The following is an 18007-nucleotide window of genomic DNA, read 5'->3' on the forward strand; positions in this document are numbered from 1 at the left end:
TAGCAAAACACCAAGAGAGATCGAGCAAATTAAGAAAACAATCTGCAAAATATTCTCAAACAATGGGCTAAAAATCACTATTGAAGCAAACAAAAAACAAATTGACTTTCTGGACATCTCAGTGGACCTTAGGAATGGCACATACAAGCCGTACATTAAGCCCAACAACACGCTGCAGTATGTTCATAGAGAAAGCGACCACCCACCCTCCATCTTGAAGAACATCCCAGAAAGCATTAATAGAAGACTCTCAAAATTATCATCTAATGAGTCCATCTTCAATGAAGCTGCACCCCCATACCAAGATGCATTGCAAAAGAGTGGCTACAATTTTAAGCTCAAGTACAATCCAACATTACACAGTGACTGCCAGCAAATCAGCAAACGTAGCAGGAAACAAAACATCATCTGGTACAACCCACCCTACGGTGATACCGTGGCCACAAACATCGGTAAGCAGTTTTTTGAACTTTTAGATAAGTGCTTTACCCCGGACCATCAACTGAGGAAGATATTCAGTAGGAACACCATCAAAATGAGTTACAGCTGCATGCCTAACATTCAACAAATAATATCGTCCCACAACACAAGAATCATCAACAAACCAATGACACCTTCATCACAGCCGGACACCACCAACTGCAACTGCCGTGTGAACGACTCATGCCCCCTCAAGGGCAAATGCCAGATGAAGGGAGTTATCTACCAAGCTACGCTGACAAGAGATGACAATGGCAAAATAGAGACATACGTCGGTCTAACAGAGGGAACATTCAAAAAGAGGTTTAATGTACACGTGTAGCTTTACAAACAACTGTTTAAAGAATGTAACACCTTCAAGCCGTTATATTTGGTCATTGGTTGACAGAAACAATAATTATTCAACCACCTGGAAAATCCTCTCAAAGAACTAAGTATATTCAACCAGTAGTAAAATGTGCAATATATGTCTAACTGAAAAATATTTTATCATTTGCAAACCAGAAATGTCCACACTGATTGAATAACAGGAATGAAGTAGCCAGCAGCTGCAGACATAGATATAAGCACCTATTTTGTAATTACAGATAAATCATGACAATAGACAAATACCAACACCCCCCCCCCCCCGACCGTTAGCGATCACATTTTTGAATGTCGCACCTCTCCCTTCCCCATTGGACGTTGTGCACGTGATGTGCATGACGAGGCAGTAAATGGTATGTTCTTTCCTGAGTAGCTTTATTCACCGCCGATGACTGCTTATGGCATGAAACAGGCATGTACTGTCTCATAAAGAATTTACTTGAATCACTGGATTATATATATATACACACACACACACAGAACTGGATTTCCTTATGCTGCAGTCTTTCCAATGCCCTAAAACCAACGTAGTTCATCTCACCGAATGCATACAATGTGGAAAATTGTATGTAGGTAAACTGGGCTAACACTCTTGAGATGAGACTTGAAAAAAAAACATCTACATCTTGTGAAAAAATAGTCAAACTCAACCATCTTATACATACAATTTAGAATAAATACAGTACCAGAACTACAGGATTAAAACCGGATCCAAAATGGATGGGGACACAGAGTTCCATACAATAACCCCACTGGGATTAAATGAGAAATACTGACCTGTAGGGAGACCCGCCTCTTCCACACCTAACCCTAACCCAAAATTACTTCTAACGTGAAGCTGATTCGGATAAATGATAGGTCACGCCAGAGGAACCATGTCACCTGTTGATCCAACAACATCTCTCAATCGCAGAAATCAGGAGAGCCGTCAATACCAACTTTACTGTTATGCCTCATATAAAATAGCAAAAGTACAATCTCAAGGTGAGTGATGCTCCTTTAAGTGACCCCCCCACAACACACACACACACACACACACACACACACACACATACACACACGTAAAGGTCCTACAGTAAATATTCCTTGTAATACAGTACATATCAGTCCATGTCTTGGCCCTGCTCAGGCCGACTGGTCGAGGTGGGAAAACAAACAACAAAACCAGTCCAGTCTCTCTAGATGTGCATCTTTATGCTTGGTTGGGCTTTGGAATGCCATGGCAAAAAGTCCACAGGAAGTAATATATTACATTTCAAAAATGTCTTTTCTTACTGTCTCTCTTTTCATTCTTTTTCAGTCTTCAATGTAGTATTCCTCTCTTCCTTTCAGTCTCTTTTTTTCAATCTTCCTCTCTTTCCTCCAGCAATAATTGCTTTCAACCTTTATTTTTCTTTATCTCAATCTCCCTCTCAGTCTTTTCTTCCTTTCGTTCCTCCCTTTTTCTTTCGATCTTTATTTTAATCTTTTTCTTTCAGTCTTTTCAGTCCTTTTTCTAAAATTATCCCCCTTTCAACTTGAGTTTAGGTTTCAGCTGCTTGTACTGAGCAGATAAATGGAGGTCTTTGCAGGTTTTCAGGCAGTGCATGTGTGTGTGCGCGTGTGCGTGCGTGTGTGTGTGTGTGCATGAGTGTGTGCGTGTGAGGTCTGGAGTGTGTGTCAGAATGCAGGAGAGACAGAGATAGAGAGCTAGAGGGAAAGCAGTGGAGGAGGAGGAGGAGGAGGAGTGGAGGAATGAGGGAGGGCAGGGTCGTAGCTAAGGGAAAGGCTTGTTCAGTTGGTGGACAGAGTGTGTGTGTGCGTGCGCGCATGCACACGCTGCGTGTGTGTGGAAAAAGAATGCGGAGAAGTTTGGCTGATGTATTCCGAAAGCAGACGAAAAATCTGTCTCCTATTTCATCCCCTTAGGCTCTTATTTTATTTCTCTTTTAGCACTTGGCTCATAAGTGATTATTCAGTGGACACAGACTGTATCTGGTCTGGACGGCGAGGCCCTGACCCCTCCGACTCCTCATTTTTGAATTTGTAACGACGGAAAACCAATTCTGCTTCTGCAGCCGCTGCACGTGCAGGCTCCTGGCCACGGCGTTAGCTTTAAGACATACAATGCAACAAAACCAAAAAAAAAACTTTGCAAGGAGTGCTTCAACAAGTAAAAATAAACCCGGCCGTCTTTGCAGTTTTCTCTGTTTCAGCCTTAATATCGGAATTCCTGAACCCCTTTTTCCTCTTGATTGCATTAACATGCTTGATGTTTTTTTTCCCCCCTCTCTTTCTCTTCTGCTACGCTCACTCACTCCATTGCTGCTCCGCCAACATCTTTTCTCCTTAGAAGTCAGATTTTTGGGCCTTTTTCAGATAGCGCTCCGTCTCCGTGTCGCTGTTGTGTTCAAGTATTTAGCTGTTAAAGCAAGACAGGTCATCTCTCTGTCTCACTCTCTGTCTGTCTGTCTCTTTCTAACTCGGCCTCATTATCTCCCCGGGCTTCATTAAAAGCCCGATCTCAGAAAAGCAGCTTTTCACCTCTCCCTTCTCCGTTCTGGACTCCATGCCTGCCTCCCCCTCTCTCCCTTTCAGTTGATTGCTCGTTTTTTATTTGATGGATCAAAGCACCGCCACCTCCTTCCACTTTTTCGGCTCCCCTTCTCCCCTCCTCCCTCCACTACTCCAACACACGCTTCACTTCTAATGTTCCCTCGCTTCTCTCTGCTCAGCTCAGATCACGTTTTCTCCGTCTCCCACTCTCTCTCTCCCTCTCTCCAGCAGTGTCTGTGCTTTTTTTTCCCCCCTCTTAAAGCACCGTGTCCTTTGGTCCCACTTTCGCCTTCCACCTCCTCCTCATACATTCACGTTTTCCTACAAATGTCGTCACCTCTCTTCCATCTTCAGTCTCCATTTTGTTTTGTTATTTTTAATATGAGGACATTGTACTCTCTTCTCTCCACCTCTGTAGGTTATTGGTCACTGCCTCCATCCAGCCATCCATTCATCCATCTCTCTCCTCAGTGTTTCTTTGGCCGGCCATTGCGCGGCAGGTTCTCCACCGTGTTGCTGAGGCGGTACTTGACAATGATGCTGTGCACGGTGGATTTAGGCATCCTCAGCTCCTGCCCGATAGACCCCTCCGACTTGCCGTCCTTCCACAGGTCCACCACTCGCTGCCTCTGCATCACATCGTGCTCCTTGGTCTTCTGGAAAGCACCGGTGGCGGCGGCGGCGGCGTACCCTCCGGCGGCTCCCCCAGCAGCCCCAGCAGCAGCAGCAGCCTCTGTGGGGGGCAGATAAGTGGCAGACTGTAGTGGAGACTCGGGGAGGGAGGAGGATAATGTGATATTTTACTCCCCTGTAGGGGGACATTGTCTCTTTTTTCGCTTGAACCCGCTGACCCCCCCCCGAACCACCACCACCATCTCTCTGCAGGAAGGTCAAAGGACACACCAGCAGGGCAGATACTCGCTGAAACATGGGTGGTCGAACTCGGGTATTCCCGTCGAAGGGCGGTCTCCCTACTCGCTTACGCCACCCCGGCATTAAAGGTGTGGGGAGAGTCTATAGAGTAACACGTCCTTGGTGAAGAGTCTCCATCTATGTAGCCATCTACATGTGGAGAGGTTTTCCTGGAGGTGTCATGGTGGTAATGGTGACACATCAGAAGCAGGTTTCCCACAAGGCAATTCAGGATAGTAAGCCAGTACTGAGGTATCACCTCTGGGTACGGTTCAAATCTGTCAAATCTGCACACTCAGATGGCACAGGAAAAAAAATTCTCAGTATGAGTTTTGCATGGCTCATTACATTTTCTGTGAATTTCAAAGTGTGCAGCTATAGTAGCATTTCTGTGGCAAGAAAGTATCACGGAGGACATGAGTATTTTTGGACATGTTTTGTGTACTCAGAGTTGGGGTGAGATGGGAGCTTGTCTCAGGAGAGGGCTATTGATGGAGGGAGGCTAGGAGGTCACAAAATTGCAAGATTGTGTTGTTTTAACTCTGTCCATTTCTCTCTCTCTCTCTCTCTCTCTCTCTCTCTCTCTCTCTCTCTCTCTCTCTCTCTCTTTTCATTCTCTTTAGAGAACTCTAAAATGGTCAGGAACCGCTGCAACCCTAATCAGGACCACAAAATGTGGCCCCATTCTCTGAATACTTGCACCCCGCCGGAGTTCAGGTTTTTGTTTGACTCGGTTCAGACTGCTGTCGGCGGCGCGGCGCTCAGGCCCCCGCGACACCCACGGAGCAAGGCAGCCATTTCTGAATGCTAACAAATGCTCTGCAAAGCCCTCGGCCGGTTCACAAGTCGCAACACAACGTTTACACAACCAAGCTCCTCTGCGGTTTCCGTCCCTCTCAAAATACCTTGGTACAAAGTCCTCTGGTCCGAATGTTTTCTTGGCACGGCCAGACACAGACGGGCTCAGCATAATGACATTTTCAGAGGAAGGCCTCAGCTCCCTAAAATGCAATGCCTTTGACAGATGTTTCAGTCTACAATTACATAAATCAAGATGTACCGAGTACGAGGCAGACGCGGGACGAACGGAGAGAGAGCTGGGTGTTGTGGGGTATGGCGGGGGGCGGGGGCGGGGGGCAATACCAGCTGGGAATATCAGGTTTTAACTGTTATCTCTGCCTCATCTCTGCTATCTAAACGTCTCCTAACACGAACACACATGCCGAGTAGGGAGGGTGTCTGGTGAGCATATGCCATTACCGAACTAATTATGAGAAAATAAATTCACCAACTTCCAGCGCTCCGACGGACTGCACACTATAGTGGCCGCAGAACCGGTCCAAAACAGAAAGACGGAGATTTTTTGATAAATTTCTGATTAAATAAAACACTTAGCTTAATCAGTGATAGGGCCTCACAATGGGAAAATAAACACGCTGAAGGAAAAAAAAAAAGTGAGAAATTCTCCGGAGACATTTTTGATAGAGCTCCAGACTGTAGATTTACTGTTGCACAATGTGTCATTATTGCAGAGTAGAGTTTCGAGGTTTTGAGGTTAGACATGTTAAGAGATGAAAATGCCTTAATATAGACATATGGTTCATTTTATGTTTGATTTGGGGAATGTCTATTTCAGGTGTCTTTCTGGCAGCCACATCAGAAAGTCTGCCACAGATGGTTTTTTCAGATATCAACTCCTTTCTGGATCATCGGGGTTTCACAACCCGGGGCTGAAGCATTAAAAAAAAGAAAAAAAAAGAGAGGTCTAATAATTTCTATGCTAAGTGCTACTTAGCACAGAATACAGCATAGCATACTTTTTATAAGGTAGCAGGTAGGGTTATGTTGTGCCTATAGGAGGGATTAAAATTTAATTTAGAGGGTTAAGAAAACACCGTTCTCAGGATCAGTACAGTAATTCTGTCCTGCTGCCAGAGTTTTTTTCTCACAAGCAGTATCTCGACCGTAACACTGAAATATTAACAAAACATCTCCTTTATTCTCAGAGTCAGCACTCCTTTTGATAAACCCAAACAACCATTTATTTCCTCGCTGAACGTATTCCAGAAACGCTCGCAGCAAAATGACCATATAAAGAAGGAATTCCACAGGGGGGGATATCTTTTAAAATGGGAACCAAATCAAGGATAGGTTTTGTCCACCATCGGGCGCAAGTTGCCAAAGAATTCAGGTCCAGACTCTCCCGATAGCGTCAACTTGCCACACTCGATGAAAATCAAACCGAGTGATCTGCTCTCCGCCGGGTTTAACAACACAACTGCAACGCTTGTTGACCTACAGACTAACATTTATATTTGTCTAGCTTAGCGAGAAAAAAAAACAACACAAAAATTAGTAAGATATATAATGTCCATTAGAACCTGTGGCACAATCTCAAATATTTTCCATTCTGGACAGTCAAAATTCTCTGAAAGCAATGAACTACATACACTCACACACAAAAAAACCCACACACAGACAGACTGACACGCACACACACACACACACACACACACACACACACACACAGAGCAACATGCCAAAATAGTGCAGCTGGCAGAGGACAGAAAATAATAGGAAACTTCTGGCCACTCTGGCAGCCGTGCTTTCAATGCAGACATGTCACTGTGAATAGCTGCCGTGCACACTGACCTGATATGAAAGATCCGGGGGGCATCTGACTGTAGTTGGCCCCTCCCATGTGGAGGGCACTGGGCGGGGCCGGGGTAAAAGGGGCGCCGTAGTTCTGAGGGGTGGCATAGGGTCCTGGAGGAATGGGCTGCACAAAGCAAGAGAATTAAAAAGTTTTGTCCTTTTTTTTTTTTGTCTTTTTGAATACCAATCATAAGATCTGCATGATCATTTAGCGGTGCTCATGTGAAATATGATCCTTCACATATTGAGAATAAAACAAACCAGCGTTCGCCAGTGAAAAAAATAGCAACACACAAAGTGAGCTGAGCGACGGCGGAGTACCGATGCAGGTGCAGATGGCTGACAAGATAATGGGAAAGTCTTTCCTTTTGGCCGGATTCCATCCATTATTTTTCCACTCTCTGCAGCCAGCCAGCTTGGCAGGTTTGAGCTTGAGTGTGTGTGTGTGTGTGTGTGTGTGTGTGTGTGTGTGTGTGTGTGTGTGTGTGTGTGTGCGCGTGTGTGTGTGTGTGTGGCGTGTTTAAAGCAGACTGCCTACCAGGGGGGTGTGCGTCTCAGTGCCCTTGCTGGCTAGCCGGCTGAGGATGCTCCTCTCAGACATCTGGAGGCGGGCGGCGATGGGCGGGACTCTGGACAGAGTGGCCGGTAGCCTGGTCACGTCCGCCTTCATGTCACTCAGCAGCTCCTCCAGCTGGTTCAACACTGCCGTTACAACAACAAACAACAAAGAAAAAAAAAAACTCCTCTTCGTTTTGTTAGCCTTTACCGGACAATACATCCTTTTACCTTTTGCTCCCTTCACTGGTGGGAAGGGTGTTGACCTGGTTGCGAGAGGTATTTTTTATGAAAGGAGTTCTGGTCTGAGCCCCGGTTGTCTTTTTTAAAGTTTATTTTCAGATTGGAGCACACATGCCTCTCTATTGGCAGGAATCAACAGTCAACTGCCAATGCTGGCTGCCCTCGGGGCCTTTAGTTTCACAATGAAACGTTCATCTAAATTCTCACATAACATAAATAAACACAGAAAAGACCGAAATAAGATTTTTCCATTTGGGGACAAACCTCCTGCTCATTATTTTCAAGAGGTCATTTGCCTTATTGACAGTGCCAGCATGGGAGGAAAAGCCAGATGGGTAGCGGTAACAGCAGTTTGCATCTCGTCTCTGACTTGGATCTGATTTGGTATTTTTCTAAATCAAACCCCCATGACAAAATGTCTCTAACATTGTGATTGGGGCACGGGGTAAAAAAAATGGGGGATATTTGAAGGGTAGTTTGACAGGTACAATCCTAGGCTCTTTGGTTTTGGGGCTCAGTCAAATAATTATTGAATTGTTCAACAAATGAAATCGTTTATGCAACTCATTATCCAACCATTCTGAACGGCAAAGTCATTCATATTTCTTTTGAGTGGCTGAAGTCCAGCGTGAGGCCAGGAGCTGTCCGTCACAGAGAGGGGGTGGGATTATAAACAGGAAGTCTTTGAAACAAAGAGTCAAATGAATGCGGATAATAGTTTTAGATGGTTCATAGTGGTCGACACGAAGGCGGCGGCAGAGGAAATAGTCGTGCGAGGAATGCACACAACAGAATTGGATGACCGCTTGAAACCACGCCCACTTTCACACCTCAGAACAGCAGGCCAATCGCAGCAGAAAGTGGGTGTAGACTTTGGAACGTTGGTTCGGGAAAGCTAAGAGGAAAACTTCGGACGCAGACTGCCCTGATCCAGACGTCTGAAAGGAGCTCTTCTGACATTATCCATTGTTTTGAACACGCACATGATTTGAAGCACGCAGTGGCGCAAAAAGGTTTTCTTTTCATAAACTCTGATCGGTCTCAAACCCACAAGCTTCGGGTGACCTCTCTTGGGGGTCGTCTAGAAGTCCAATCGACCGTCCACTGCATCATAGAGCCCTCACACCTACCTACACACTGCTGATTGTGTTGAGGCCAGATGTAATCTTAAGTACACACAGAGCAGACTGTCTGACCAGCAGGTTGACCAGCCGTCCTGCAGGAACTTGGGTTTTTTGCACGGCATTTTCGCCCTTTGTTCCATGTCCCACATACTGAGATGGTGTCCCGCACTTTGAGGCAAAAATTACATTCTGTTGCCTACCAACACGGGGATCGCTGGTTCGAATCCCTGTGTTACCTCCGCCTTGGTCGGGCGCCCCTACAGACACAATTGGCTGTGTCTGCGGGTGGGAAGCCGGATGTGGGTATGTGTCCTGGTCGCTGCACTAGCGCCTCCTCTGGTTAGCTGGTCAGCCGCCTGTTCAGGGGGGAGCGGGAACTGGGGGGAATAGCATGATCCTCCCACATGCTGCATCCCCCTGGCGAAACTCCTCACTGTCAGGTGAAAAGAAGCAGCTGGCGACTCTACATGTATCAGAGGAGGCATGTGGTAGTCTGCAGCCCTCCCCGGATCGGCAGAGGGGGTGGAGCGGTGACCGGGACGGCTCGGAAGAGTGGGGTAATTGACTGAATACAATTGGGGAGAAAAAAAATATCTAAATAAATAAATCTTATGGTTTATTCTGCATTCAGACTGTTTGTATATGTTTTGACTGATTCACAGTCTTTATTCGTGTTGGGAAACACGGCTCCTCAATTTCCAGGCTTCATTCATGCTGAAATGAGGACTAGGATTGTTATCTATTAAAAGTGACAAGGATTTACTCGCCCATCGACTTCATCACTTCGTGTTATGCTTTACTATCACTCTTCATTCTACTCAATTAAAACACAGACTGATGACTAGACGCCCTTTCTAAATAGTAAATGTGTCATTATATTTCATGTTTAGGAATAGCAGGGATTCGGTTCTTCAAGTTTTTCCATTGCCAAGTTTTAACCGACAAACCCAAGCGGCTCCCTTTTAATTCTACAGAGAAACGACTGCTCTGCCTCTTTTTTTCTCTCTCTTCCTCTTCTCAGTTCTTTAGTTTGTTCCTCTTCAAACCCCTGCAGGAGATTAGCGTCTAATTACAGCGTATAGTATTTCATCTCAAATGCTTGATGCTCTCATTCCCAGCGACTTGAGGTGAATGAACGAGGTAGGCATCAACAGTTACAGGGCCGCATCGGTCGCATTTCCAGGGGACTTGAACCCGGGACCCCCCACCCACCCACCGCCGCCATCCACAGTTATAGGACCATCTCCCAAATGTAAACCTAACACTATCTGGTGGACGTTATTATCCAGCAGTCCTTAAGGGAAGTGAGCATATAATTTTAGATGGGTGCACCCCCCCTCTTTAGATGGGGTGCGGGTGCTCCCCCCTCCCCCTCCCTGGAGGGAATTAACCCACTCATCTTTGGTGGTATTAACGCGACGGTCTACCTGCAGACAAAGACAGTTGACACAGAGTCGAACAGGAGGGTACTGGGTGCGTTATGCGTTTGTCAGAGAGCGATATAAACATGGACAGACATGCCAGGCAGCAAGTGAGGAAATGTTTGGAGTGTAAGCTTATCTTTGTGGCTTTCTGAAAAGTCAGCTCCTGGCACAGCGATTTGGGCCCCGATGCAGGAAAAGGCTTACTCAACACAACAACATCAGAGAGGTGTGTTATGATCTGTATCTCTCTCTTTCACACACACACACACACACACACACACACACACACACACACACACACACACACACTCTGTCGATCCATCATTGTCTGTTTTTATCCAGCGCTCTCTCTCTCTCACTCTCTCTTTGCTTTAACATGTCTGTCTCTGTCTTATTTCATCTCTCTGCACCTCTCTTTGTTCCTCTCTCTCTCTCTCTCTCTCTTTACATACACAATAGACACTAACACAAATGCACAGCATGCAACACAGATGACATCCGGATGTGTTCATACAAAATGTCAACTCAATGCCCCCCAAACACTTCAAGAGCACACATGCACGCATACACACACGTACACACACAAAAATCCCACATGAGAATTTCCCCCTATCACCACCACCAAAATTCGAGCCCCAAACCCCCCCCTTACCCTTGTGCAGGACGGCATTGGCTGGCTTGTTGCCGGCCAGCGACTCTTTGCTGAGGTGCTGGTGCGACTCGGCCAGGCACTCCACCTCGGCGAAATGGGCGTTGAGCGCCATGGCCGGGTGGCTGGGGTCCTGGGTCATGTTCAGGTAGGCCGCTCGCCTTAACTGCTCCTCAATCACCAATGCCTGCTCCAACAGCTGCATCGCCGGGTGATGTGTGTGTGTGTGTGTGTGTGTGTGTGTAGTCATGATGGAGGACAGAAAATGGAGAGAGAAAGTCAGTAGGGAGAGACAGGACAGCACCAAGAATAGTTTGTTTACATATGTATGCTGCACTCAGAGAGAGAGCAAAAGAGAGAGAGAGAGAGAGAGAGAAACAGACAGACAGAGAGACAGACAGAGACAGACAGAGACAGACAGACAGAGAGAAAGACAGACATCCTTCCTGTAGGCTTTATTTTATCTTCCTCCATCTATCCTTTGTATCATTCCTCCCCCTGCCTTGTGTTTGAGAAGGGCTCTCCTCTTAAATACGACTAATGCATCAATGTCTTGCTTGGCACAAGAACAGAAATATGAGCATGTCAGGCCAGCACAGGGATTCAATTGTACATTTATTCAACTGTGTGAATGTGTACATCTATGTACGTGCCCGTCTATGTGTGGAAAGGTGTAATCAAAAAGGTTATTTATATTCTATTCCATATGAAAACAGCATTCTTGCGTTCCTCGGGCTGTTCATCGAATGCCTTTTTGGATGTTTGTGTGTCTGAACTGAGCCATGTTCTGCTGGGTGCCGCTGACAAATTTGCTTAAATTTTAGCAAGCGAGATGACAACTGAGAGAGAAAGCGAGAGAAGGAGGTAAATGAGGATGTTGAGGGCAGGATCTGAAACATGTGAGCCAGTCAAAAACAGGATGAGTGCCATTTCAGAAATGCAGCAGTCAGCAATACCATCCAGCCAATATCTGTGTCTAGGGGCAGCTGTCATCCAACCATCAAACAAGTCAGGTGATCCTCGACGCTGTGAAAAAAAGGATTTGCACCCTAATCCCTTTTATTCTGCATAGGACAGCGTAAAGGATGAATAAGACCCCGTTTTTTTTTACAACCTGGATCTTATTTTCATAGTTTTTGCCATTGCTGATATCAGCATGACATCATTTTACTCACCGGCTATATTTTGGAGATTTTGGACACGGGAGTATTGCTGGACTCAGCTTTACAATGGTGTCTCATGGGGCAACTGAACACGATTTTCAGATATGTTTCAACAAATCTAATCTAACCCAATTATCTTGACCAACTCAGAAGCCACACTGACAATATTTTCTTTTTCCTTTTTTGGAAAGAGCTACATTACAAAAATATGCCTCCTCCCCCAACCTCCGTAGGGTCATACGTTGCTTTTATTGGGCAATTTGATTATTAGTGTTACACCTGGAAATGTGAATTATGCATCAACTATCAGACAGGGAGAATTCTCATGCAGCAGGGCCATCAGACATTGGGAGTTACAGATCATTCACTGAAATCAATACTCAGCGTGGAACATTTGTGAAACAACAAGAACTGTTATTCCCCCAAGAACTGTAATGTTCTCCATCGCACCAGACTCTATATAAGGATTTAGCTCACGGGGCGTCTGGGTGGCGTAGCGGTCTATTCCGTTGCCTACCAACACGGGGATCGCCGGTTTGAATCCCCATATTACTCCAGCTTGGTCGGGTGTCCCTACAGACACAATTGGCCGTATCTGCGGGTGGGAAGCTGGATGTGGGTATGTGTCTTGGTCGCTGCACTAGCGCCTCCTCTGGTCGGCCAGGGCGCCTGTTCGGGGGGGGGAATAGTGTGATCCTCCCCCGCGCTACGTTCCCTTGGTGAAACTCCTCACTGTCAGGTGAAAAGAAACAGCTGGCGACTCCACATGTATCAGAGGAGACATGTGGTAGTCTTCAGCCCTCCCCGACACGGCAGAGGGGGTGGAGCAGCGACTGGGACGGCTCAGAAGAGTGGGGTAATTGGCCAGATACAACTGGGGGAAAGGGGGGGGGGATTTATCTCATTCAATTGGAGTTGATGACCTGTGGAGGGCAACAATTTGGCTTTGATGCATCTAGTCTACTGCAAAATCATCATCAGAAGAACAAGAACGTTACTGCTGCAAGTGTCTCAAATATTTGGTTAAAAAGCATTACAAAACACAAAATTGGAGACTTAAAGGGGCGCAATATAGTCATCACTGAGCCGCGGACTGAGTACCACCGATCTAAACCATGTATTTGGAGGTGAAAACGAAATAGAAAATTATAATTAATTACCCAAATGGGCAGCCTATACTTTAACATAGGTAGCAAAATAGAGAAGTAGCAGAATCTGCATGAAGGTGAAGCTACAAAAATAAGATGCAGGTATTAAAACTTGAGAGCATCATTCAGCACCCATCTATAAGTCAGGTTGAAGTGGTGGTTTTACCTTAAAACGCCGGGCCAGGAATTTATTCTTCATCTCCAGGAAGTTGCCCTTGTTCGCCTGCGACTTAAAAGGCTCGTTGACGATGGCAAACTGGGGGTCGTTCTGGATGTCCTGCCACCGTGCGTACCCATGCCTGCCAAAGGTCAAGGGTCACACAGCAATATAGCATAGAAGCTGCACAGAGAGTGCACAGTTATTTGTTTAAACAGTTTCTGGATGGTTTTTTTTTTTTTGGTTTTTTTTTCACAATAAAAAAAAAGCTATGTGAACTTGACAACAAGCTAAACAAATATATTTCAGTTGCATCCTGAATTTAGACCAGATTCAGGCAAATTACCTAAAATTAGTCCAGATTGGTACAAATTACTTTAGCAAGGTAACACCTTTTGAAATATGGGGAAAATATATAAATATGAGTAGTATTTCATGCACCTCTGAAGGCTGTCTGAATGCCTCGTACAATGATTCAGATACACCCTTAGTAGGACAAGTATTTGAAACTAAATTCTAATTTAGGTTATTCCAAAATATGTTGAAAAAGTCTGACTACAGCATCTTTTTCACATTTTAGTGGAATGTGGAGTCAGACAGCTCCCAAAAGAAGAGTAGTAGTTTTCTATGACTGTGACGGCTCAAGCTGCATTGGGACAAAGTTTTACATTTCATTTACCTAAACAGAGCAAACCTCAAGCACAAGTCTGCAAAAGTGACTTTCTAGGCAGCATGACATGACACGGCCCTAATTCAAATTCTAGACAGACCAACCTGCCGTCTCAGCTAAATACTACTATTCGACTATAAAGCCCTCCAGTTGCTAAAGTTGACTGTTTACTGAGGTCTAGCTGACTTATTGACTTTATTACACCAGGCCTCAACCACTGATGGGAAAACAAACAGCCTGGGGTCATTGCCTGGCCAACAGCCGTCAAGGATACAGCACGATTCCCGCCAGCAGCCAGAAGTCGTGTCGGCGGTGCCAGATCTCGTTCATCTTTCCAGAAGAGATGGCGGCCCTCTCCTCGTTTTGCCAGAGAGTGTGGAGCTCTGTGGGCCGAGGCCAAGACACGGTGAGCTACTGTTAGCATAACAAGCGTGAGACCTAGCTTCAGAATGCGCTAGCTCAACTAACACCGACTAATATCAACTTCCTCATCTCAAAACGAGGTTTGCAGAACATGAATTGATTTCATTTTTCAAAGTGGAGCTGATAATTTTCCATGGAAAAGGATAAAAGTTCACAACACAGTTCCCATTAATTCTTTTGGTCACAATTTTTGCACTTATGTGTCAGCCTTTGTATGTCAGATTAGACAAAATATTTAGCTTTTGTGTTACATGACACTCAGATGCAATGTCTTTATCATTTCTGTCGGGTATAAAAGTAACCGAAACATAATTCAAAACAACTTCTCACTGGTATGAGCAATTTATGATACAGTGTTGCAACTAAATTACAGTTAAAAAATACAGAATATTTTGTAAAGCAGGGACTTCTGAATATTATGTGTTTGAGGTTTGGAGTCAATAGATTTTCAACTAAATCAACAGAGGAAGTATATTTTCATCAAAAGGAAAAGAAGGGCAAATCTTTTGATACGACATGAATCATTTATCCAGTTTTGAACGATATTCGCCCACTTGGAAAAGACAGATTCAGTTTAGTAAGTAGGAAAACAACACAAAATGAGAAAAGTTCAAGACGGAGAGCTAGAGTCAAGCTAGAAAAAGCAAAAAAAAAAGAAGTCAAGACTAAATCATAATTCTACCAAGAAGACAGGATTCAAGTTCAAATTCTGTTTTAGCAAAACATTCCATCTGAAATTGACAATATTCATTCAACACGGACGATATTTCTCAATAACTGGACAATATTCAAGTTGAAGTTCTGTGTTTTGTAAAACATTAGACCGGGGTTTTGGACCACTGCTAATCCAGTTCCTGGTTTAGTGTTTGAGAAAACAACTTCTTCATGGAAGTCTTGTGATTCTGATGCAGCCAGTTGAACACGACCTAAACTTTAAACACTTGAAATGCACCTTTTCAAATCTGTTCACATCTCTAATCCTGTCTTTTAATCTTAACTTGCTTTTTTACCATATTCTATTTGTAAAGTGTCCGAGTTTCTTGAAAAGTGCTTCTTAATAAGATGTATTTTTTCGTTATCATTATTTTTATTATTTTTTTGGATTTTCCCCCTTTTCCGCCCCAGTTGTATCCAGACAATTACCCCACTCTTCCGAGCTGTCCTGGTCACTGCTCCAGCCCCTATGCCGATCCGGGGAGGGCTGCAGACTACCACATGCCTCCTCTGATACATGTGGAATCACCAGCTGCTTCTTTTCACTTGACAGTGAGGAGTTTCACCAGGGGGACGTAGCACGTGGGAGGATCACGCTATTCCCCCCCTCCCCCTGAACAGGTGCCCTGACAGACCAGAGGAAGCGCTAGTGCAGCGACCAGGACAAATACCCACATCTGGCTTCCCACCCGCAGACATGGCCATTTGTGTCCGTAGGGACGCCCGACCAAACCGGAGGTAACACAGGGATTCGAACCAATGATCCCCGTGTTGGTATCGTTATCATTATCAACATGGAAACTTAAAAGTGCATATAAATATCAAATCTCAAAGAGACTGGAAAGACTTCCTACACATTTCTCATTTCTGTATGGACAGGAAACGGGTTGGCTCACCGGTAAAGCCGCCGTCAGCGATGTTGAACATGAAGCGTGGTCGCTCACCGGGAGGTCTCCCGTTGCCCTTGGCTGCCTCCTCCTTGGCTACTTTGACCTCTTTTCCGACATCTTTCTCACCTTTGACCTCCTCTGTGGTCAGAAAAGACACACAAACATATCACTAGACCAAAAATGGGAAATACTCCTGTTTTCCCCGCAGGAGTTCAACATGAAATGGAGAGAACAATAAGTTAAATCTTACCCTTCTTCACGTCGGTCATCTCTGTCCTCTCCTTCGCGTCAGTTGCTTCGGTCAGGGCAGGCGTTGACTCTCTTTTTTCCTTTTCTTTCTCTTCTCCCACCTTCTCTCCATCTGCAAAGAGAGACACATTCAACGATTACTCAAATTATCAGCGGACACCTGCATTTCTTCATATCACAGTTTCCTCTGTTTGTCAATGTTGCGGACTCGAGTCACATGACTTGGACTCAAGTCAGACTCAAGTCACATATTTGATGACTTTAGACTTGACGAAACTGAGAAAGTCAAGTCAGTTTTATTTGGATAGCCACCCACCTGGGTGATGCACGGCAGCCATTTTGCACCAGTACGCTCGCCACACATCAGCTTGAGGTGGAGAGGGAGGAATCATTGAGCCAATTACATGACATTACATCTAAACAAGCATCTAAGAGCAAAACCAGTGTTACAGTAAAAGCGCAAGAAAGAGATTTTTTTTTTAAAAGATTGAATACAATAAGTGCTAAGAGCAAGTAACAGGGTAGTAGTTCTTGAAGAGGTGAGTTTTCAACCTGCACCGAAAGATTCCACCACTGTGGGGCCAGGACAGAAAAGAGCCATGACTGGGTCGATCAGCAGCAGGGGCCTCTGAGCGATGTGGCAACCAGGCATCCTGAGGCAGCAGAGCGAAGTGGTCGGGCGGGGATGTAGGGCTTGACCATGGCCTGGAGACAGGAAGGAGCTGTTCCTTTCACTGCCCTGTAGGCTAGCACCAGAGTCTTAAACTGGATGCGAGCAGCTACTGGGAGCCAGTGTAGGGACATGAGAAGGGGAGTTGTGTGGGAGAACTTAGGGCAGTTGAACACCAGACAAGCTGCAGCTTTCTGAACAAGCTCCAGGGGTCTGATGGCCAACGCCGGGGCGCCAGCAAGGAGGGAGTTGCCATAGTCCAGCCGAGAGATGACCAGAGTCTGGATGAGCAGCTGTGCCATCTCGTTGGTGAGGAATGGGCGAATCCTCTTGATGTTATAGAGGAGAAATCTGCAGGAGCGAGCAACCGCTGCAACGTTTGCAGCAAATGACAGTTGGTCATCCAGGATCACACCCAGATTCTTCGCAGTCCGAGTTGGCGTCACCACGGTGTTGTCAATGGTGATGGTCAGGTCTCGGTGCGGGCGACCTTTCCCCGAGAGGAACATCGGCTCTTTTACATGGGGGGGGGGGGTAATTAGGTGGGCAGATGAAGAGAGCCAGGTTGAGAATTTTGACAGGACACCGAGGGACCCCCTACTCTTTGTGATGAGTGCCATGGGATCTTTGGTGACCGCAGTGAGTCAGGACCTCAGTTTAACGTCTCACCCGAAGGATGGCATCTCCTACAGCACAGTGTCCCCAACACTGCACTGGGGCATTGGGGTTTGATATTTGTTGTTTTTATTAGGACCACAGGGAAGACTGCCCCCTATTGGCCCAACAACACCACTTCCGGAAGCAACTTTTCCCAATAGGTCTCCCATCCAAGTACTGGCCAAGCCCATACCTGCTGGCTTCCGTCATTTGGCAGAGCCAGGGTACATGTTGGTATGGCTGCCGGCAACTTTAAAAACAAAGTTGAAAAAAAAGAGAAAAGGACTTTGACTTTAACATTGGTGACTCATGACTTGGACTTG

At 45.6% G+C, this 18007-nt stretch overlaps 1 protein-coding gene across 1 annotated transcript in view; it reads right to left on the reverse strand.

Annotated features, from left to right (window-relative positions):
- Nucleotides 1-3442: 3442 nt before the first annotated feature.
- The window catches only part of chd3 (chromodomain helicase DNA binding protein 3), a 67360-nt gene continuing 52795 nt past the window's right edge, over nucleotides 3443-18007 (reverse strand). The window contains 8 exon segments of the mRNA XM_056300031.1: nucleotides 3443-4114; nucleotides 6946-7072; nucleotides 7487-7650; nucleotides 10947-11142; nucleotides 13421-13553; nucleotides 14356-14464; nucleotides 16115-16246; nucleotides 16359-16469. Coding sequence (XP_056156006.1) covers nucleotides 3849-4114; nucleotides 6946-7072; nucleotides 7487-7650; nucleotides 10947-11142; nucleotides 13421-13553; nucleotides 14356-14464; nucleotides 16115-16246; nucleotides 16359-16469 — 1238 coding nt within the window. The 3' untranslated portion in view covers nucleotides 3443-3848.

This window comes from Lampris incognitus, chromosome 20 (genome assembly GCF_029633865.1).
Source record: "Lampris incognitus isolate fLamInc1 chromosome 20, fLamInc1.hap2, whole genome shotgun sequence".
Lineage (NCBI taxonomy): Eukaryota > Metazoa > Chordata > Actinopteri > Lampriformes > Lampridae > Lampris > Lampris incognitus.